Source organism: Carassius carassius, chromosome 47 (genome assembly GCF_963082965.1).
Source record: "Carassius carassius chromosome 47, fCarCar2.1, whole genome shotgun sequence".
In the NCBI taxonomy this organism is placed as follows: Eukaryota; Metazoa; Chordata; class Actinopteri; order Cypriniformes; family Cyprinidae; genus Carassius; species Carassius carassius.
The window spans coordinates 715,620-739,018 of record NC_081801.1 but is presented as its reverse complement, the minus strand read 5'-3'; the positions used below and the strand labels follow the sequence as shown (position 1 = coordinate 739,018).

General features: G+C 37.8%; 1 protein-coding gene across 2 annotated transcripts; it reads right to left on the bottom strand.

Annotated features, from left to right (window-relative positions):
* Positions 1 to 4,806: 4,806 nt before the first annotated feature.
* LOC132130596 (one cut domain family member 2-like) lies at positions 4,807 to 23,056 on the bottom strand. 2 transcript variants are annotated; one of them, XM_059542351.1, is made up of 3 exons: positions 21,632 to 23,051; positions 5,190 to 5,524; positions 4,807 to 5,152 (listed from the first exon to the last, which is right to left on the bottom strand). In XM_059542351.1, exons 1-2 carry the CDS (start codon positions 22,719 to 22,721, stop codon positions 5,253 to 5,255), a joined length of 1,362 nt encoding a protein of 453 aa, XP_059398334.1. In that variant the 5' UTR covers positions 22,722 to 23,051; the 3' UTR covers positions 4,807 to 5,152; positions 5,190 to 5,252. The 2 variants fall into 2 exon arrangements, with proteins under 2 accessions (XP_059398334.1, XP_059398335.1); XM_059542352.1 differs by lacking the exon at positions 4,807 to 5,152 and having other exon boundaries at positions 5,275 to 5,524; positions 21,622 to 23,056.
* Positions 23,057 to 23,399: the final 343 nt, after the last annotated feature.

Genomic DNA, 23,399 nt, shown 5'->3' with positions numbered 1-23,399 from the left:
AATGAAATCGAAGCAAAAAATGTAAACTCGAGGCTCATTCTAGCAACCGACCATTCCTGATCCAAAAATAATATCTTTGTTGAGAATATGAGCCACCCTTCACAAAAATGGAAAAACTTTAAAACTTGCACCACAAAACATTTGTGAAAGCTGTCACATTAACAAGAGACAAAAAGACAAGCATTTTCTTTTTTTTTTGGTATATAAGCGAACCTCAGCTATTACAAAAAAATCACAACTTAAGATGCATGAAGCTCTTTTTCTTGGTTTGTCAAGTCACAGTTACTAAAAAATAAGAGTAAGCGAATAATTTAATACATACGCTATAATAACAATACCCTAACACTATCTTCTATGAGGTATATCCGAGAAAAATTTGGTAAGCAAAGCACGATCTGCGCCCTCGACATGAGGTTTCTTTTTTTCTTATTTAAAGCTTTGCAACCTTTCAAAAGAAGGAAAAGGGAAAGTTTAGAAAGCCTTTGGTATCATTAGTCTTTGTTCTTTGCAGTATTGCATTGCAAAGCACCATAAAAACCGCGTCTCGCAGGATTTTCCTGTCGCTGAGGTACTCACAGAAAAAGAAACAGAGAGGTCGAACTTCGCTTTGGTTTAAGCAAGGCACTCATCCAACAATATCTCATACTTTGCAGTAAAAGCGCTCTCTACATCTTTGTCGGGGTTGAGGAATATTACTTGGGATGGAGTAGACCCTTTAGTCTGTTATGAGATGATTCGATTTGCTCTTTGGTTTTAGAGTTCGTCGTGCACAGAAACGCTGTTACTAGCAAATTTGGAGTGAAAGTTGTTTTTCTTTAATGTTACATTTCCGCTGTAAAGCGCTTCTGAAGTGGCTTTTAGGTGTCTTTACATCGACTGTTTAATACTGCTTAGAAGTGGCTTAAATTAATACTAGGGGCTGAGGTGGCTTCATTTAGTCTGGCTTTAATGCAGCATTACTGAATTACTGAGCATGCATTAAGCAGCCTTAACTCTGCTGTGCAAAGATGCCTTAAGTTTAGGGAGTTGGAAATTCCTATTAAATGCATATGACAAAAATGCATTTATGCGGGATCAAAGTATACAGTTGCAGTTCGCTTTGTAAATTTAAGTGTCTTTACACAAACTGTTTAATACTGCTTAGAAGTGCTTCTGTGCCACCTTTGCAGTGTAAATGTGGCATAGATATTAAAGCAAAGTGTGTGCGTCATTTTTACACAGCTGAGTTAAGCCTGCTCTAAGCCTGCTTAAAATTTAGTGTAAAGATGCAATGCTGCATAAATGCCAGACTAAATTATGCATGAGCCACTTTAGCCCCTAGTATTACAGTATAGAACTGTAATTTCTGTGCAAAAGCATTTATGCAGCATTGGGTAAAGACACTTCAATGCCACTTCAGAGGCGCTTCTGTGCCACCTTTGCAGTGTAAATTTGAGTTTGGTGCGTGAATCATCCTGCAGAGTTAAGCCTGCTCTAAGCCTGCTTAAAATTTAGTGTAAAGATTCAATTATGCATAAAAGCCAGACTAAATTATGCATGTTCTGAGTCACCTTAACCCCCGGTATTACAGTATAGAGTTGCAATGGCTGTATAAATGCATTTATGCCACCTCTGAGCAGCATTAAACAGTCACTGTAAAGATACTTAAATGCCACATCACTTTTGCAGTTTAAATTTGACAAGAACAAGCCATCAATAAGGTGAATATTTCCATGCATTTCAATGTGCGTTTGATTAAAGAATGTTGATAATGTTGATGTTTCTGTGCTGGATGGGTCTTTGTTTGTGGGTTGGTTTTTGCATCAAGGTCTTTTAGAATCTGACCGGTAAGAGACGATAAGAAGCACACAGCACTAAAATCTAGAGCTCGACACGAGTCTCATCCGCTCCATTGCACTTATCTTTCCGAGGAGAGGAGGAGCTCGTGTCTGAAAGAGGAAGAAGAGGAAAAAGAGAGAGTGGTGTTATCAAAATATCCAAAGCATGGCGTCAAGCGCAGACCGTACTCGAGAAAAAGAAATCTTTGGTATCTTTGGTTTCATCAACACGGTTAAAATTACAAATGGAAAATTCAGTGAGGTAGCCTCTGTGGTTCTCACTATAGAGCTAGAAAGACTTTTATACACACGCACATAAGTCAGTCTTGGAAGCAGCTTTTTCCAGTTTTTAAGGGATTCCTCTACGTCCTTCTACGAGTGAAGCAATGAATGAACGTCTTCTCAGCATCCGTGGGATTTATCTTTGGTGAGTCCTGCATTGGTCTCCATTAGCGTGTGGCCCGATCTGAATCGTCCTTCAACAGAACTGTGTAATCGGCCATTCAGAAAGATTGTTTTCATTCAAAAGAAAAGGACAAACAAAACCCAAAGTCTCGACATACATGCAAATTATAACTAAAACCCGATCGCTAACACATTTACAGAATAATCTTTCTAAGAATTGTTTTTTTTTTACTTTTTAAAGTAAAGCTAACAAATAAATTAAGAGAAGCACTGCATCTTTGATGCAATAGCAGTCTTAAATAATCAATTAAGTCTAATCAAATAAAATTAAATAATTCAGGGGAAAAAAACAATAACCTATGCATACTAAATAAATACATCTGATGGTGTCCAACATGCAAACAAAGTAAATGTAAACTTTGGCAAGCTGTTCAGGATAAAAGGCAATTTAAATTAAGTTCAATCATAACAAATATAAATTACATAAATAAATCACATATTGCAAAACCTGGGTAAGACATTGAAGAGGCATTGGCAAAATATAAGTACTCAGACAATCAAAGGAAAGCTTTTTGGCTTTTGTTGCTAAAAACCTGACTGTTGTGAAGAGCGGATGGAGCTCCAACCAAGAGGCGTTGGAGAATCTTTGGACTAGAAGCTTTTAAAGAGAGAAACCTAAAAGATAAAGCTATTCGACCTTCAGTCTGCAGTTTCCTCTCTTCAGATTACGTGAGCGTTTTTGGCAGATTATTGGCTTTTTAGATGGAATCTAGTATATGATGGAACCGGCTGCAGCGGTGCTTCAACAGCTCTCTCAAACACAGGACTCGGGAGTCAATGCTTGGAAACATTGGGAAATGATGGATGGATAATGTTTGCATTGGTGGAAGTGGGCTGTCGGTGGACTACGATGGGATATGAGCTCAAAACTACAAGATGATGAGTCATCCAGCTTGGGAAAATGGGAAAGAGTGAGGTTGCATGTGCTTAAAGGCGTTTATCTTTGGTATGCCCATGAGGCTGAGTTACACCTTTAGTTTAAGCTGCAAAACGGATTAAAAAACCAAACGCTGACCACTAGTCGTCCCGTGTTTGGAGAGAAGCACCACTGCGAGCCCTTCCTCGGGAAACTGAAGGAAACAGCGGCGGGAGTAACTCTGAATCTTTGGTATTGTAGCTGATGAGGTTTTTGTTGTTCTTTCCATTCTGGTTGAAAAAAACTGCATAGGCACGCATGAAAGACAATCTTCGACTTGTGTTTTTGAGAGACGCATCATTCTCCGTCGCATTTAAAACCCCTTCCGATCCCATTCTGCTTCAATGTCTCCACCGATCCCAATCCAAGAAAGACGACGGCTCGGCGTTCCACTTTGTCGTCGTCACTTTTTCCTTTGAACAGTTTTCGTGTTAGGTTCAGAAAAAGTTTCTTTGGTGTCGATTTGTCAAATAAATACAAAAAGTCTTCAGTGTCCGTTTTGAGTGATCCAAGAGTAGCCCGGGAGAGAACTGCTTACCGGCTCTGTTTGTCCATCGATAATAAATGAAGACAAGGGATAGAATTTGAGATGAGTGAATGAAAGAGCGAGAGTGTGGAGCTAAAACTACGAGGGAAGGAGTCATGCACACTTTGGGAAAACTAAACTGGCAGGCATTGGTGTGGAGATTGTCCTCTTAAACTCTTGTAAAGGCCCTGATCACCAATGCCAGTTCACTTGTGATTGGTTTTTCAATGCATAATATAATTACAGTCGTGACAGCGTAAAGCGTGTGATTTCATTGAGTGTGTTGAGATGCTCGTGAGATGCATGTTCTTCGGTCACATCATCCTGAGTTGTTTTTGAACCATTGAAGAACAATCGGTGTGGTCCAGCCCCTGTTCTATTGCAAATTTAATGTGCTTCAGGATTGTGCTCTCAAACCCAGCCAATGTGTCCTTCATGTGTGTTGTGCTTTGTGCTTCTGTTCGGTCGCACATCAGTTTGTTAGAAAAACCCTGCGACCCAATGCCAACTTAAACCTGTGCCGTTATTTATGTTGCTGTTTATGTGTTATGGATGAATCTCACAAAGAAGAACGTGTGTCATTTTGGTTTTTTTCAAAAATGCATTATCATAATGCAAACAAAAAATAATTATATAATTACTATATTACAGTAACAACAATAGGGGCAATAATCGACAATGGGATTTTTGGGGAATTATTATTAGTATTACTGTTATTATTTAAAAAGCCTGAATGCAAAAATTAATTTTCTTCCTCATTTTTTTTTTTTTGGTTTGTTTGTTTTTCTGAAATATCAAATTTTTTTTAAATGAGGATACATTTGAAAAGCAAAATTAATTGAGATATTAAGTCTTGTTTTTTGAAGAATTTATCCAAATCAAGCGATTTTTGTGTAGAATAATATATAATAATTATTTATTAATATAATATATTTCTATATTTTATAATTACATTTGAATGCAATTTTTCCTTCTTTGAATCAAGTTTATTTTTCTGCCACCGTTGTCTTTTTTTTCCCTTTTTCTTGTTTTAAGCAAAACTCACTTCATTTTGATAGATTTTTCAGAAAATATCTTAATTGTTTTTGTTTTGTTTCTCAAGTAAATGTACATTATTTGTACTCAAAAACAAGACAAAAATATTCTATTAGCAGAATATAAAATATTGCAATAAATGTGACTTGTTTTTGTGAGATTCATTCTTATAACTTAAAGTACGCACACACACACACACACACTTTAGGAAATGAAATACAAAGCTAATGTCGAGTGAATGTAGATGTGCAATGCAAATGCTTTGGGTTTCTCCTCAGTTCAAAGCCAAATGTAAAGCTAAGCATGTGTTTGATTGGTTTTAATCCTTCATTGGTGTCAATTGCTTTGGACTGGAGCAGAGAAAGCAGTGTTATTCCTGATGTTTGGATGACTCTTTGGATGAACGGATGGGTGTGTTCTTGACTCTGACTCGAGCCGGTAAGCAGCTTCTCTCGTCTCGTTGCCCTTCCGAATGATTTTCTCCTCTCCGGGATCACGCTTCAGTACAAGTGCTGGAGGTCGGACTCCCCTCGTCCAGCCATTTGTCCAGGCTGCGTCTGCGGGCGTTCATGAAGAAGTTGCTGACAGTGTTCAGTTCCAGACCCAGCTGCTGCGAGATGGTCAGCTGCATCTCTTTGGACGGACGCTTGTTCTCCTTAAAGATGGCCAGAAGTGTTCGCCGCTGCAGGTCTGTGAAAACCAGCCGCGACTTCTTTGGTGTATTGCTCCTGTCTTTGCTTGGGTCTTGCTCTTTTCTTTTGCATGCTTCGGGGGTTTCGTTTGTTAGAAAGGAGACACAAAAGAAAGAGAAGAAACACGTTAGAATCAATCACATGTACATTCATGCATTTAGCAAACACTTACATTCAATGCAGGGCTCGAACCTGTGGATTATCAGCTTTGAGCTTTACTGCACCACTTTTTAACTTTAATGCAATGCAATAAAATACAAACGACGAATTTCGTTCGTTACATTCAATTAAATGAGTAAAATGTCAGATTTTTTCTTTTGCAAAAAAAATTGAATTAAATTGCAAAACAACATCATAAATATAACTGATTTCTGAGATAATAAATGCATGCGACTCACATGATTAAACATGCACTGAGATCACGAAATAATTTGCATATAGAATATACTGATAGAATCATGACACAAGCCTGAAGCTCTGTTTTCACACACAACCACGTTTATGAATAAATATGAAGTTTTGTGCATGTTCAATTTGTATAATCCCTGCTTCACAAGCACTTCAAAAGACCATTCCACAATAATTCCACTAGATGCAATTAGTATGCAGTGTGTTGAAAGCATAATAAAGTTGAGGGAAAAGCTTCACTAGAATCATGCATCATTTCTTATTGCATACGGTTTCTCATGCAATTTCTAAAAAGTAATTGGCAGCATATAGTGCACAATAATTGTACAGTAAGTGCTCTGCTAGTATTTCACTCTAGACACAGACTCAAACTGTCTAGCAATTAAAACATGACTTACTGCATGTGCAGCATCATGCTCTATAATGCAAAGCTATAATTTATGGTGGTTTGTAATTTTGCAGAACACTTTGTATATAACTAAAGAAGTCAATCAATTGCATTGCTTACAGTATATCTGTAGGATGTTTCATCATGGCCTCGGGCAGAATTTCTTATTAATGTGTATGAAAGTGTTTCTGTGGCTTTCTTGTGGTATTGCATTCAATACATGAAAATTTTTGAAAATGTAGAAATTAAACTTTAGTCATAAGAAAATCTTCTATATTGATTATAAACGTTTCTAAAAAAATGGGGGAAAAAATAACCAACAGTAAGTAAAAGAATGGGACATTTAATGTAATTTTACAGCAAAATATTGTTAAATTTGCAGTTTTTAGGAGTAAAAAAAAAAAAGTCATCTTATAATTGTAATGAAAAAACAGAACTCCCTGAATGATACATTATAATTTTAATAAATCTTTTTTAAACATTTTATTTTTGTATCAATGTGCATGAGTTTTGATACATCTTGTGTTGTTAAATAAATGCTTATTGCATTATTTTAGTGTCAAGTGTGTTACCGTGATTGTTTTCATGTTTGTGTGCCTTCTATATTAATATTTACATAAACTAATTTCTCTTTATATTTTCTATATTTTCTTTATATTATCTATATTTTTTACTTTTATTATAAAAGGCACTAAACAGATTTTAGTACAAAAGTTTAGTACATTTTTGTATTTAATTTTTTAAATAAAAAAATGTAGTTCAATCCATAAAAGCTAAAATGTTATAATATTTTTTTATTTAATTATTTTAAATATATCTGTTAAATATATATTTTTAAATATAAAGGAAAAAAAAAGTATATATATATATATATATATATATATATATATATATAAAGGATGAATGAACAGTATAAAAGCTTGCGCTATTATATATTTTATTATGTATTAAATTTAATTTTATCAATATTTTATCAATATTACAAATATTTTTTTTTTTCTTTTTGTTTTTATAAAAATGTAATCTCTACTAAATGATTTTCATATCCATTTCATCCAAAGGTGTATGGAAATCCTGAATTATAATAATCACATGATCACTTCTGCCATAAATCTGCACTGAAGAATCACATGCAACAACTCAAAATACAAATCAACAGCACACCATTTCTACCAGCACTTCACGAGTGTGTGCGTATATGTGAGTGTGTGTGTGTGTGTGTGTGTGTGTGAAGATCTGATTTGATTACTCCTCCGAATTAAGTATGCACAACTGAGACTGGGCCAGATCAATAGAAATCAGGTTAAGAGCTCAGCGGAGTACAAAACTATTATGTAAGAGGAAACGACGGTGTAAATAAAGGCAGACACACACCAGTGTGGTTTTACAGTGTGTGTGTGTGTGTGTGTTTTCACTTATGCTGCATTCACACCCTCATTACCAGACTTGCTTTCTCTTTCATACACACACACACACACACAGCAGAGCTGTGTTTGATCAGCTGTAGATGGCAGTGTTCACACATCAGACTCGTAGAAACACGAGCAGTGTCCAGCACCATTCCTCTCCAAGCCTCCATTACTGAGGCTCCTCTATCAAACCACGAGCTGTTTAACTCACAAAGTGTACAAACTACAGTCTGTGTGCTTGTTTTAAGCTCTGAGGTTTTACTAAAAGTACATTATTTAGCTGCAGGGGCTTGATCTTTAGCATTTTCCAAAGGGGTGCCATCATTTCTGCTGCTTCAACGCCACTACTGGGCCCAAATACACGAAAATAGCAGGATTAACAGAATAATGCATGTTTATTCTCATATCTGGAAAGTAAATTCAGATTGAAATGCTGGAATTGGAATTCATCATTTGAAACAATCCTAACTGGGATCAATAAGAATCCTGTAAGAAGCATATAAGATCCTGCTGGATAAACTGAACCCTTATTCTTCAGTTAAACCCTGTTTAGAATCCTTTAGGACAATGATACAAGATGCTATTAGCACTCAAATGATTCTTACTAATTAATATAGGATTTCTATCCTTTAGGATTGGATTTGAATGATGATAAAAAAAAAATCCAAAAATCCATAATCATTCCTTTTATTCGACTAGCATCCTAAAGATGCACTCTTTTACTTTTTAGAAATTCATGAATCATTCGTCAAATGCTATAGAACATTTGTTGAAAATTATCTGGTTTTTAATGATGGCCTCAAAACGTTAATTTATACATTGTTCATGGAGCCTTTTTATAATGAAACGTTCCACTAGCATTTTTAAAATGTAACATTGTTTCAGAACGTTCAGAAGAACATTCAAAAGTAACATTTCCATTATGTTTGCACAATGATAAAATGCAACATTCGCATAATAAAGAAATAAAGAGATGTTTTGAATGTTCAGAGAAATGTTAAAAAATACTTTCATATAATTATGTATAATACGAATAATTGTCTCAAAATCTTAGCACAAAAACATTATTTATAGAACGTTTTTTTAAACATTTTTGTTGGATGTTCAACTAATCTTTTTTTTAAATGTAACTACTTGTTTCAGGATGTTTAGAGAAACATTCAAAAGTAACGCTTTCGTAAGGTTTCAGAATAATACAATGGAACGCTCCGAGAACATTTTCCCGAAAACAGATATAATGTTTCATAACATTAGCGTAACATTCTTAGAACAGATTTGTTGTTAGCTGGGTCAGTTGTCTATGTTGTGCACGAGGCAGCTGTACTTTCTCTCTAGGAAAATAAAGGATCAGTGTTTACTTCCTAAACCCAGCTCTCTTTACGAGGCCTTGATGGCTTTCTGTTCAGGGCTGCTCTGGATAAAAGCTCTATAATGCTGCTTTCGTCTAGCATTAGCACTCGTTAGCTTGTCATTAGCGTTTTCATTCGAACCTATCGCTGTTTTCTTTTCTCCTCTCCTCTCTCTCGCTCCAGTTTTTCACAAGTTCATCAAACAACCGCAGTAAGAATATTTCATCAAGCACGGTGAGTAATGGCTTCTCCTATCATTGTTTCTTGCACCTCTTGCCACATGTACAGTTTATCTATCTCTGTCGGTGATGAGGGATTCACATGTGATAAATGCAGGGAAATAGTTAGGCTGACAGAGAAGATTTCAAAATTAGAGACACGCATCCAAACTTTAATTGAGGACAGTAAGAATGTTAGGGCTCTAGATACGGCTTTGGATGCGTCTAGCTCAGGGATTCCTGTACATTGTTCGGTTCCGGAAACAGAGCCCCAGCAGCAGGGCAACTGGGTGACGGTGAGGCAGCGTAGTCGTGGGTCAAAACACCGCTCTTCTGTTCCGATCAAAACATTAAACAGGTTCTCCCCACTCAGTGATGCACCCACTGAGAAACCTGATGAAAGTGCTCTAGTTATTGGTGATTCTATTGTACGGAACGTGAATATAGAGACACCAGCCACCATAGTCAAATGTTTACCGGGAGCCAGAGCGCCTGACATCTTGGCAAATTTAAAAGTGCTGGCTAATGCTAAACGTAAATACAGTAAGATTGTTATTCATGCCGGCGCTAATGATGTTCGACTTCGCCAGTCAGAGATCACTAAAAATAACATTAAAGAGGTGTGTGAACTTGCAAGCACGATGTCAGACACTGTAATATGCTCTGGTCCCCTCCCTGCTTACCGTGGTGATGAGATGCATAGCAGATTGTCATCACTCAATGGCTGGATGTCTAAGTGGTGCCCACAGAATAACATAGGTTTCATAGACAATTGGACAAGCTTTTGGGGCAGACCTGACCTGTTTAAAAGAGATTGTCTTCATCCCTCCTGGGGTGGCGCCACTCTTCTCTCTAGAAATATGGCAAATAGTCTTAGTGTTTATACTTGACTAACTGGGGCCCAGGTCATACAGCAGACAGACTGGCTAAACCGACCGTCTGCTAGCTGCCTCACGTCACAGAGGTCAGTTAATTCTCAGCACATAGAGACTTTTTCACCTAGATATCACACTATAGAGACTGTGTCTGTTCCCCGAACTAGAAAAAACAAAAAACGTCCAAACCAAGTTAAGATTAACAATTTAATTGAGGTTCAACAAATAAAAAACAAAAGCAATATGGATAAACAAATGATAAAGCTTGGCTTATTAAATATCAGATCCCTTTCTATGAAAACCTGGCTAAAACCTGATGATTACATTATTTTAAATGAGTCCACCCCCCAAGATTACTGTTATAAACATGAACCGCGTCTAAAAGGCAAAGGGGGAGGTGTTGCTTCAATTTATAACAATGTTTTCAGCAGGGGCGTAGCCATCTTTTCAGAAGTGAGGGGGACAAAAGTAACACACACACACACACACACACATATATATGTCTGTGTGCGTGTAATTTCATTACAATATAACATTTCTATAATCTATATAACCTAATAGTCAACAGTTTGAGATTTTTTATGTTTTGAAAGAAGTCTCTTCTGCTCACCAAGTCTGCCCTTTATTTGATCCAAAGTACAGCAAAAGCAGTAATATTGTGAAATATTTATACTATTTAAAATAACTGTTTTCTATCTTAGTATATTTTAAATGTAATGTATTCCTGTCATCAAAGGTGAATTTTCAGCATCATTCCTCCAGTCTTCAGTGTCACATTAATCAGAAATCATTCTTAATATGCTGATTTGCTGATTATCAGTATTTAAAACAGATGAGTACATTTTCTTCAGCATTCTTTTATGAATAGAAGGATCCACAGATCAGCATTTATGTGTATATCAAAAACCTCAGAACAACTTGATGATGTAACAGAAACTATGGACTCTCTCTTTTCTAGCACTTTAAATACAGTTGCTCCTTTATGCTTAAGGAAGGTTAAGGAAAACAGTTTGACACCATGGTATAATGAGCATACTCGCACCCTAAAGAGAACAGCCCGAAAAATGGAACGCAGCTGGAGGAAAACAAAACTAGAGGTATTTCGTATTGCTTGGCAGGAAAGTAACCTATCCTACAGAAGAGCATTAAAAACTGCTAGATCCGATTACTTTTCTTCTCTTTTAGAAGAAAACAAACATAACCTCAGGTATTTATTCAATACAGTGGCTAAATTAACGAAAAATAAAGCCTCAACAAGTGTTGACATTTCCCAACACCACAGCAGTAATGACTTTATTAACTACTTTACTTCTAAAATCGATACTATTAGAGATAAAATTGCAACCATTCAGCCGTCAGCTACAGTATCACATCAGACAGTGCACTATAGATCCCCTGAGGAAGAGTTCAAACAGGCAATTTGATAATACCTAGAATATCAAAATCAAATGCGGGCAGCAGATCCTTTTCCTATTTGGCGCCTAAACTCTGGAATAACCTACCTAACATTGTTCGGGATGCAGTTTAAATCTAGATTAAAGACCCATCTCTTTAACCTGGCATACACATAACATACTAATATGCTTTTATTATCCAAATCCGTTAAAGGATTTTTAGGCTGCATTAATTAGGTAAACCGGAACCGGGAACACTTCCCATAACACCCGATGTACTTGGTACATCATTAGAAGAATGGCATCTACGCTAATATTTGTCTGTTTCTCTCTTATTCCGAGGTCACCGTAGCCACCAGATCCAGTCTGTGTCCAGATCAGAGGGTCACTGCAGTCACCCAGATCCAGTACGTATCCAGACCAGATGGTGGATCAGCACCTAGAAAGGACCTCTACATCCCTGAAAGACAGCGGAGACCAGGACAACTAGAGCCCCAGATACAGATCCCCTGTAAAGACCTTGTCTCAGATGACCACCAGGACAAGACCTCAGGAAACAGATGATTCTTCTGCACAATCTGACTTTGCTGCAGCCTGGAATTGAACAACTGGTTTCGTCTGGTCAGAGGAGAACTGGCCCCCCAACTGAGCCTGGTTTCTCCCAAGGTTTTTTTCTCCATTCTGTCACCAATGGAGTTTCGGTTCCTTGCCGCTGTCGCCTCTGGCTTGCTTAGTTGGGGTCACTTCATCTACAGCGATATCGTTGACTTGATTGCAAATAAATGCACAGACACTATTTAACTGAACAGAGATGACATAACTGAATCCAATGATGAACTGCCTTTAACTATCATTTTGCATTATTGACACTGTTTTCCTAATGAATGTTGTTCAGTTGCTTTGACGCAATTTATTTTGTTTAAAGCGCTATATAAAATAAAGGTGACTTGATTTGACTTGACTTTGTGGAGCAGTGAATTTCCCCGTCATCATTTGGTATTCTGCTTACTGCGTATGGCCGAAAGAATCACACACACACACAGAGAGAGAGAGAGAGACAATCTCAGCCGTCAATGGGTGTCCACGCAACACTGACTCCATCAGAATGGGCTCTCATGGCGCTTTACAGTGCGATTAAAAAAGTTATATTATTCAATTATATTATTCAAAGGGATTTACCATTTCCATGGTGGGAGAGGGGTGTCAGCTTTGGGCTTTTCTAAAAGGAGCAGAGTTCAATCAATCCGATCAATACCTCAGGATTCCCTGGCCTTTCATCAAACGGGTAAGAGCTGCTCTCACACTGCTGGTTTATCTTTCCTCGTTGGCAAATGTAAATCAATGTGTGTGAGAGGAAACGTCCAGTGGAACGGTCCTAACCGGGTTGCCCTCAAAGACCCGGCCGTATGAGATCGATCAGTTCTTGCCTGTATTGTGTATCAGCTTACACCTTCAGAGACCAGCCTATATACTGAAATCAATCAGATGTACTGGAATTTTATTTATAAGTATAAAAGTTCCTAAAGGAATGGTATGTAATAATTTGGAAACACTACCACATAAATCAAATTAAAATCTATAAAAAATTTACAGTTCTTTTTTAATTGCACTGGATGAACTGAAATGTAAAAAAAAATGATAATAAAATGAAAAATGTAATTTCTGTTTGTTGTGAAAAACATCTAGCAAATGCATGGAAATGTACAAACAACAACAGAAGTAATACATAAACTAAAAATAAAATTGATAATGGAATGTGGATCACATGGAAGCAATACTAAAATAAATAAACAATTAAATTAAATAAAAAAAACCTTGAGATCAGATGGTTTGTGTGATCTTAAAAATGCAAGAAAATCCATACAGAGAATTAGTGATGGGTTGAGTTCAGACATCTAGAGAGAGATTTACACAAAACGGGTGGATTTAAACACTTATTTTACAATATTAACACCAAATGTATTGACTAAGCTGTTGGTACACAGCATTCAGGGTTATTATAGGTAACTGAAACTAAAACTATTAAAAGATTTTGTTACTGGAAATATAATAAACATTTATTGAAATAAAATAATCCAGTCATCAGATTTGCATGAGGGAGAAAAAGGGAGCGATACAGTACAAAGAAAGAGAGAGAAGGAGAGCGAGGGAGGTGGGTGACATCAGATCAATATTTCGCCACAAAACACGATCAGTAATGATGTTTTCACTTGTTCGCTGAAACCTACCCATAACATATGAGAGAAAATCACTCTTTTTCTTAATTTAGCTAGTGTTTCATGAAACTGTTGTGTGATCTCTCTTGTGCTAATGCCAAGATGCTCAAATGCTTCCGATCTCAATATCAACCATTTCCTAAGCATACGCTCTTCTGGAAGTGGCCTATGTGTGTGTGAGAGTGTTAGAGCGAGAGGACTTGCTAAATGCATTATGCTGTAGTCTAGCACTTAGCTATGTCATTCTGTGCATGTGTGGATATCCTTTAAATGAAGGCCGGACACGTCGCGAGAGATGGAGGAGGGGAAGGGAAACTGAGAGAGAGACACAGTGGATCATCTCGCTTCGGCCAGAACTAAATACAGCAACCCCAAAATCATTTCTTCACATGCATCACAATTATAAAGATATCAAATATATGCATGTATGAAATAATACAGGATCTGGTCTCCATTAAATATCTTTTAATATACTGGTGTTTTGCTGATTTGATTACTATTGTATTATGATTTCAGACTTTGCTGTTAAGTATTTTGTTTGTAAAGTGTATTTGTGCATCTTTCTTAACAAATAAACAACACTTGCTGTTATATTTTGATATCTAATGCAATGACATTCAGACAATTTTAAGGGTAAACATTTTGAACAAACAGATAAAACTGTTTTAAATTAAAAGTTTCTAATATAAATAATATAAATGCATAAAAATGCAAGTGAGGCGGTATGTAATTAAAATTGCAATTATTTGCATGTAATTCCAGAAAATAAATCTGAACACTGGATAAAGCCAGGTTCAAGATTATTGTTAGATTTTTCCAAAAATTGGAAAATACTGTCATCAGTCAGAATACATTTTTGCCATGGTTTGATGAATAAAATGTTATATAAATCAGGGTGAATGAAATATGAACAAACCCCTCAGTAAAATCCTTCAGGATATAGAGAGGAATATAACTGTAAGTTTTGGTGTGTGTTATTGCTGCTGAAGTGGAGAAAGAAACTCGTGTAATTTAAACATATGCATTTTAACCTTGTTTTTCGATATAAAAGGTTATATAAATCAGGGTGAATGAAATATGAACAAACCCCTTGGTAAAATCCTTCAGGATATAGAGAGGAATAAATCTCTAAGTTTTGGTGTATGTTGTTGCTGCTGAAGTGGAGAAACAAACTCGTGTAATTTAAAGATATGCATTTTAACCATGTTTTTCGATATAAAAGGTTATACAAATCAGGGTGAATGAAATATGAACAAACTCCTTGGTAAAATCCTTCAGGGTATAGAGAGGAATAAATCTCTAAGTTTTGGTGTATGTTAGTGCTGCTGAAGTGGAGAAAGAAACTCATGTCTTTTAAAGATATGCATTTTAACCATGTTTTCAGATATAAAATGTTATATAAATCAAGGCGAATGAAATATGAACAAACCCCTTGGTAAAATCCTTCAGGATATAGAGAGGAATAAATCTCTAAGTTTTGGTGTATGTTATTGCTGCTGAAGTGGAGAAAGAAACTCATGTCTTTTAAAGATATGCATTTTAACCATGTTTTTAGATATAAAATGTTATATAAATCAGGGCGAATGAAATATGAACAAACCCATCAGTAAAATCCTTCAGAATACAGAGAGGAATAAAACTGTAAGTTTGGGTGTATCTAAGTACTGCTGAAGTGGAGAATAAAACTTTAAAAATATGCATTGAAATTGAAATCGACTGACGCAAATAGACGAAGAGCAATAAAATGAACACTTAAATGTGTTTCTTAGATGTTTTCTTTCCACTGTCTGAAAGAAGATGTGTTATGGAAGCAAAACAGCCCAAAATCTCAAAAATGAATAGTACATGGAAATACAAAACAAAAAATAGCGTCTTTAAGTGAGACTCAAGTGTCCAGATACTTTTCGTGTCATTGTATCTCTTGATCTCCATGAGGAACAGAACAAATGTTATATGATCAAGTGAATAAAAGGTCAGAGTTCATCTAGGACTGAAATGATGACATCAGTGGTTCAAAGGTTTGTTACCAGACAGAAACATCAGCACACTGATAGAGCCAATCAGAATGCTCACAAACGATGTGTTGAAACAATGCTGATGAGGTAACACTAGTCAACAACATCAGCCAACGATCCAATCAGCTTCACAAACACACCGAATGCTTACAAATACACAAAAGTGCCACAGATAAATAAGCAACACTGATTACTTAGGTATCTTTGTTCATGTCATATGTTTGTTTGGCAAGAAACAACTTGTCTTAAGAGTACACAAATCCTGATTGCATCACATCCTAAAATGAAGATTCTGTCATTATTTATACAACCTTGATGCCAATTCAAACCCATGAGACTTTTCCGTCCTTAAAAAATAAAAGCAGATATTCATGCAGCTCTTTTCCAAACAAAAAGACATTTAGTGTCTCCGTTTAACAACTCCAATACCACGGCTTTCTGGAGCTTGAGAGATATGACTATGAACTATTGTAAGCAAAAGAGTTGCATAAAGATTGAGGATTTCTCCTGGCATTATAAGGAAAATATTCCTGAAGTTTAGGAATGGTTCTATTACCAAGGAATTCAATGCAATGATTTGCCCAAAATAAATGAAATGCACAAAATAATAGCAAATGGGTTTGGAATGACATGTAGGTGAATATATTATGGCAAAAAAAAAATCAACAAAAATAACAAAAGCTCTATTTAAAAGAACATAAGACCCATCTGTAAATAATGGCTGTGTTTTATTACGTAAGCTCTTATCAGCTTCTGTCCTCTAGAAAAGCAAACATGAACCTTTCTCTTTCCTCATAGCTGAAGTTAAAAGTTGCCTATTCTTTCTGCAATGTAAGAGACATGAAGAATAAACTTTTTACATGGTTTACATGGAAAAAATTGTTATGCTGCACACACAAGGCAATTAATATCATTCATTCATCTGTGGATGACTAACATGAAACCAAACAGACCAGACTGCTGGAATGCAAGTATTAAACCCACATAAAAAGAAAATCTGACAGACCAATGAATCATCACAGACTCGCTCCAAAAAAACATGTTATCGCTTACTGTTTGCTTACTGACAGCAGCATCTCGGGCCTTTTTGTGGGGCTGAGAGACCAAAAACTTTGCCCTTTGCTCAGGCCAGTGCTGACAGCGATCCCCCAATCACAAGACATGTCAACCTGACACAGAGATAATCACATCACTTCACCTCAAAACTAAAAAACAACCTGCTGCTGCATGAATGCACGTTATGTGCTAAAAGAGGCACATGAGCGTCAAATATCTGGGATTTAAACATGGAAATACAGTTTAAGGATTTTGAAAATGTAAAAACAAAGCAGTTTTGACATAAAATGAAGCATTTATACAACATTTTATAAAAAAATATTATGCTGGTATCACTTGCAAGTGCAAATGTTAAATTAATTTAGAATTTAGAAGCATTTTCAGCTCCAATGTACTATACATCAGCTGAAAAGGATAGGACTGATTAAAACATGACTAAAGGAAATATGTGGCAAAAATAACAACTTTTACAATTAAAATCTTTTTCAAATGAGCAAAAGATGAGTGAAATAAATAACTTACAGATATAAAAACACCAAACCATTGAAAATATTAATGTGTCTCTAGAATATATACGTATGTGAAACACAGATCTGTGCACGTTTGAACCACATTTAAACAAAGGCTATTCAATCTACCTAATTTAGATAAATTTTTAGAATAATAAAGCATAATTGGTAACTATTTACAATTAGTTAATGCATGAACTAACAGTGTGCAACATTTATTAATCTTCGTTTTTTTTCTTTTTGTTTGTGTTATTTCACAGTGTGTTAACTAATTTTATCAAACACAAAAAGCATTCTTAGTTAAATGAAACTTTACTGTAAGGTGTCACTACATAATCTTAACAATGTAACAGGCAATGCTGTTTTTCATAATATAGTGCTAGGACATCTTCTATGCGATTGGAATTGGCTGTGGAAAAACAGCTTGACCACAAAAACATGAGTGTCTGATAAATCAGTCGGCCCAAGCATATTTCTGCCGGGATTATATCACTCTCCTGGCCCGTGTTACACACCTATTGGATTGAGAAGAGAATATCATCTCTAAAAGGTTCCTCACATCACCACAAAGCCATTACAATTATCTTGAGCCATGAGATGCACGCTTCGCCTGGTCTTTGTGAAGGTCACTGGACGCATCGTTTTAAAGCCAGCCTCCTCCACACAAAGCCGGAGTGATTCAACATCCTGCTAAAATAAAATGGAAAACATCTACGCTTGGTTATGCGTTGATTCCGCGTCTTATCTGGGTGGCTTCATCAGCTTTAATGATCCTTTTAAACAAACGTGGCTCAAAATAGCCCACCAGGAGTCTTTTTAGAGTCGGCTTGCTGGGAACGTTCTTCTAGCGTCAGCTTTACAGGAAAAAGTCCAGATCGGGTTCCAGATCAATGCAATCTGGTTGCACACATTTATGTTATTGTTGCCAGTATTAATGCCCTTTTAATCTTTAAGAGATTACCCACATCGATCGGCTGTCATTCAGCAACACATATGTGTTTGAGAAAGTGACACAACTCCCACAGATTACCGAACGACAGGACGAAAATAAACAGCAGAGCTGGCCTGGGATTTTGATCTCCTTTTCCTTTGAAAAATGCAGAAGACAACACACTGACAGCGTTAAAAATATGCCAATCTTGCTGATATTTAGCCTATATAATCTTTTGCTTTCATTTTTAATTCAAATCTTGAAGTCATTCATACATCTGATTACACAACCTAAATGTAACAGAATACACATAGATATTCTCACTGGTCACTAACCGATATATCGGCCAGGCCAGGTCATTTGGAGCACTACAAAATAGCTGTTTTCAAGAGAATTTCATATTATGCAAGAAAAATGTGTTATTTCACAAGGATTTAAATTAGCATATACACCTGCATTGTCACTGAAATCATCATCGGTCATCCTGTTCTCTAGATATCGGTATCACATTGGCCACTAAAAACCAATATTGGTCGACCGCTTCTGTAATATACAGTGCTGTCCAAATACATGACATTGAAAATTTAGGATTTTTTTCATGCAAATGTTGAAATTAATAATATTTTACAATGGTGCCCAAATGGCTCTGACCACACTGAATGTTTCGTAGTTTTTTCATGCAAACATAAAAACAAATCCAAATATACGGCGTCCTAATAGCTGAGAAAATTGGAATTCTTTTTTTTTTATGCCAATGTTAAAATAAATAAAAATATACTTTGGTGTCCAAATGTCTAAGACCACAATTAAAATCTGCCATTTGTATATGCAAACCTGGAATTAAATAAAAACATGCAGTAGTGTCCAAATGTCCGAGACCACATTGTCAACCTAGGATTTTTATCATGCAAACATGAAAATAAATAGCTTTTGGATGCTAAAAAATTAGATTGTTGCAATACTTCTAGGATCAAATGTCAGTACATGTGTGTCACTGATCATATTACTCAGATGGTAAGATTTCCTAAAGATGCTCAAGAAGCTCTTTCATGATGGGGAACATGATCATCAGGCTTTGCTGCACCGAGACACTCATTCATTTTTCTTCCCAACTTTTAACTCAGATTGGATTTCTGTTCAAATACTTTGCAAAGAAACATTTTGTATTAAATGACAAAAATGCATGTGCTCTCAGACTTTCAGACACCAATGTTTATCTAAAAATATTTCATATATTCACTGTCCTGCCCTGTCTGTCTTCATCTGGAAAATGAAAAAAAGCCCAAATCAAGAGAGAAGTCTCTTGCATGGGTTGGTGGTATTTATTTACAGGCCAGGACCCTGTGTTCCTCCAGACCTGCTCTTTTTCAATCTCCTCTGTCCTGACTCGTATAACAGCACTTGTCCCATTTGATCATTTACTTAATAAAGTTGTTTGTCAGCGGCAGATGGCACAGGCCGAGGTTCGTCTCGATGGCTGATTGCCTGCGCTGTGTGACTGGAATGAAGCCCAGACAGACGTCACGTTTGATTTGACTAAATTAACAGTGCAAAGACAAACTCGTTTTCTCCTGTGACACCAGGCACCTGCACCACTATGTTTAAATAAGCCAATAAATCTGTATGTGTATACCTTCAAGTATGAGTATACAAAGGGATTCAGAAATATTTCTTATTTTTATATTAAATCAAGTCATTCTAAATTGAATAAAAAATTAAATAAAACATGGAATTAAACAACTTTAATGTCAAGTTGGACTCTAAAAGTGCAAAACCTGAAGCTCATGAACAGCATCTTCAATCAAAGCAAGAAAATCTGTCCGTCTGTACACTTTATTACTTACATTAGTCACCTTAAAATAGTGGACAATCAGAAATATTACTTTTCATAACTACTAAATGTATTAAATTTTCCACAAGATTTGTTTATATGCAGATCAATTATGTTTAAATAGAATATTTTCAGATAATATTTGGTGATTTTGGACCCCACTGTAGGCTTATATGATTTTAATATTTAAGTATCTTAAATCAGTTCAGCATTATATTTATTAAATAATATGCATGAAAATAAAGATTTCTTAAATTATGGAATGCATTTTAAATCCCTGGAAACATTCATTCAATAAAATCTAAAGGTTCTTTAAAAATGTTCAATATTCTTCACACTAAGATAAACTATTCTGGTAGAGCTAAAGGTTCTTTAGGGAAGCAAAAACAGTTCCTCTAAGCCATCGCTGAGATAAAGGTTTAAGATTCCAGTTCTCAGTCAACATTTACATGCATGAAATCCAAGCATGAAAACAAAACGTGAGCAATTCTCTCCGAGTCACACGTTTCTGATGATACGATGTGCAGCTCCTCTATTTTTTACTTCACTGTTTGTGTCTCTTTTGCATTATTTCTCCAAAACACGGAACAAAAGGCAGGTGCCGGGCTGCACATCTCTGCCTGTTTAACCAAAGACAAGGTGACGTTGTGTGCGTTGAGCTGAGGGTCACGCAGAGATTCCTATCAATAATTCATCGAGCCACTGCAGCCTCTGTTCTTCTTTACAATTCCCCTGCAGATCACATAATACCTTCCCCCCAACCCACAGCCATCTGTGAGACCAGAGCCCTGCAGGGAAACACCATTAAAGCGCCTACGCCATCATCACAAAGCACAGTTCTGCTTAAAAATCACATTCTTGATAAAGTAATGCATTTGTTTGCTTGGCAAAACAATCACCTTCTGTGAGTACTCTTACAGTGCATTTTCATTATCTGAATGCATGACATTCAAAGAATCGATGATGGCATGTTTTGATAAAGATGCTCATGTTTTGGTGATTTAACAGCAGTTCTTTAAGCAAAAGATGCACAGCTTGTGTTTTCACAATGCACAGGCTCGCGCTGGTGTTGCACAATGCAGGAGGCATCAAAGCTGTCTATTATTTCAGTGAATAACTGTGCATCACCCTACAAATTAAAAATCGATACGGACTATGCTTCTGTTGTAATGCACTGATAGGACGCTATTTAACAACACGACACCGTCTCTGACACCTTAAAAGCCAAACTGCAAAATTAAAGTCTTGGTTTTTCTTCAGCCGAACAAAGGAAAAGGGGTCCTGCACCGCCCTTCGCTAGAGGGGGCAACAAACCTGATGTAGAGGGGCAGGAGGGGAATAACAGTCCAGTAATTACCAACACATCCCTATTCAGCACCTCTGAAAGCTTTGCTTTCACCGAGACCGAAGCGGCTCTTCCACAGCATGCACTTGCATCATAAAGTGAATAAACAATAGAAAAAAAATCAAACACAAAAAGTGGTTGTGCAATAGAGTGTTCACTTGTAAAACGAACTAAAGAAATGTTCCTTAAGCCTAAACGGACACAGAAGATGTTCAAAAGCAGATACCTTGTCTTACCTGCAAGCCGAAGGGCCGACATCCTCTGAAACTCGGGCTCTTGTAACCACTTCCACATGCGACGAAACGTCTCGCGGCCGGACTTGAGTTTACTCCAGGGTTTGGGGTTCCGCAGCAGGTCGGAGAGCGTGCCCTGCGAGCGGCACAACACCCGCTGCGCGAAGATGGCCTGCGGGATGCTGTAGCGCTTGAGCTCGGCCGTGATGCGCTGCGCCACTTCCCTGGTGTTGATCTCTTCCAGCTGCCCGGAGCCGGAGCCCGGCGCCCCGGAGGAGGAGGAGGAGGAGAGCGATCTGTCCCGGTTGGAAGCCAACACGGGCCCGTGGGATTGAGGGTGGCCCGGATGCCCGTGCATCCCGTTGAGGTGCGGCATCATGCCCGCAGCGGGGCCACCGAGGCCTCTGGAGAGGTGCTGGTCCCCTCTGGTCAGCATGGCAGTGTGCGCGTCGAAGTTGGAGCTCAGCATCTTTTCGTGGCTGTGCGCGCCGTAGTTGTGGAGCGTCTGCTGCGTGTTGTGGATGGAGCCCAAGCCGTTGCCCAGAGGGGACAAGCTCTGTCCCATCCCGCTCATGTCTTTGTGGTAGGGGCTGTAGAGGTTGTTCATGGCCGGTAGAGTCCTCTCGTCCCGCATGAGGGTGAAGCTGCCGCTCACGTTCCCGGAGAGACGCTGGTGATGATGATGGTGGTGGTGGAATTTGTCGGACACGGTGGAAATCGGCGGCAGGGGCTGCAGAGGGGTCAGGGTGGTGTAGGTGCCGCTCATCCCGGATGGGGAGGTGTCGCAGGGCATGCTCATGGCGTGATGGAGCGGCAGGGACAGCTCGGGACGGTACTCTCCTCCGCCGCCGACGCCGACGCCGTCCAGAATCGAAGCCATACTGGAGACCATCGCGGAGCGCGACGGCGCCACGGTCAGATCCTGGTGTATCCGCAAGGAAGCCCCCGGATTGCGGTTGTGATGGGGGCTGTGGCCGCTCATCAAGTCCTGCTCATGGCTTAGGCTGCCAATGTCCATTGTCATCTCCGGGTTCATAGCGTACACATCCAAATCCTTGGCCAGGCATCGATAGGCGTTATAGGCAGTCTTCATTCAGTCCATTGATTTACGTCCAGCTTTGTGCCAGGGATGGGTTTCTCTCCGTGTTTGTTTTTATTTATTTTTATTTTTATCTCTCCTAAGGCCTCTCGGGTTTTTCCCCCCTCCTTTATAATTAATAAAAACACTGATCTCTATCAGACGGGCCAGTGCTGATTTCTCCCCATGTCCGAGCCCTCTACTCCTCCTGCGTCTTCTGTTTGGGCAGCTGGAGGTGCTCCGCGCGCACCCGACCCTGCTGAAAAGGGGAGGAGATTTCGCGTTGATTGACGCGCTCGCGGTGCTATCGCGTTCCTCGCGCGCGCGCCAGTGGCCAATCCCTGACGCTTCCACTCAGTCTCGCTGCCTCTGCATCTGGAATCCCGCGTCAGACGCTCGCTTCAAACGGATCGTTCATCCTGCTCATCCTCTACAAAACAACACAAAAATATAATCACATGAACTAGTATATACACAATCCTGCAATTTAACTGTACAACCTCCGAAAAAGAACATATCTGTACCTTATTTACCCCTAAACACCACATATTAATATATAAAGTGTACACATTTTGGAAAATGTAGTGCAAAATAGAAATTTCAAATCAAATTTATACTCTTCATTGTGCATCTATCTATCTATCTATCTATCTATCTATCTATCTATCTATCTATCTATCTATCTATCTATCT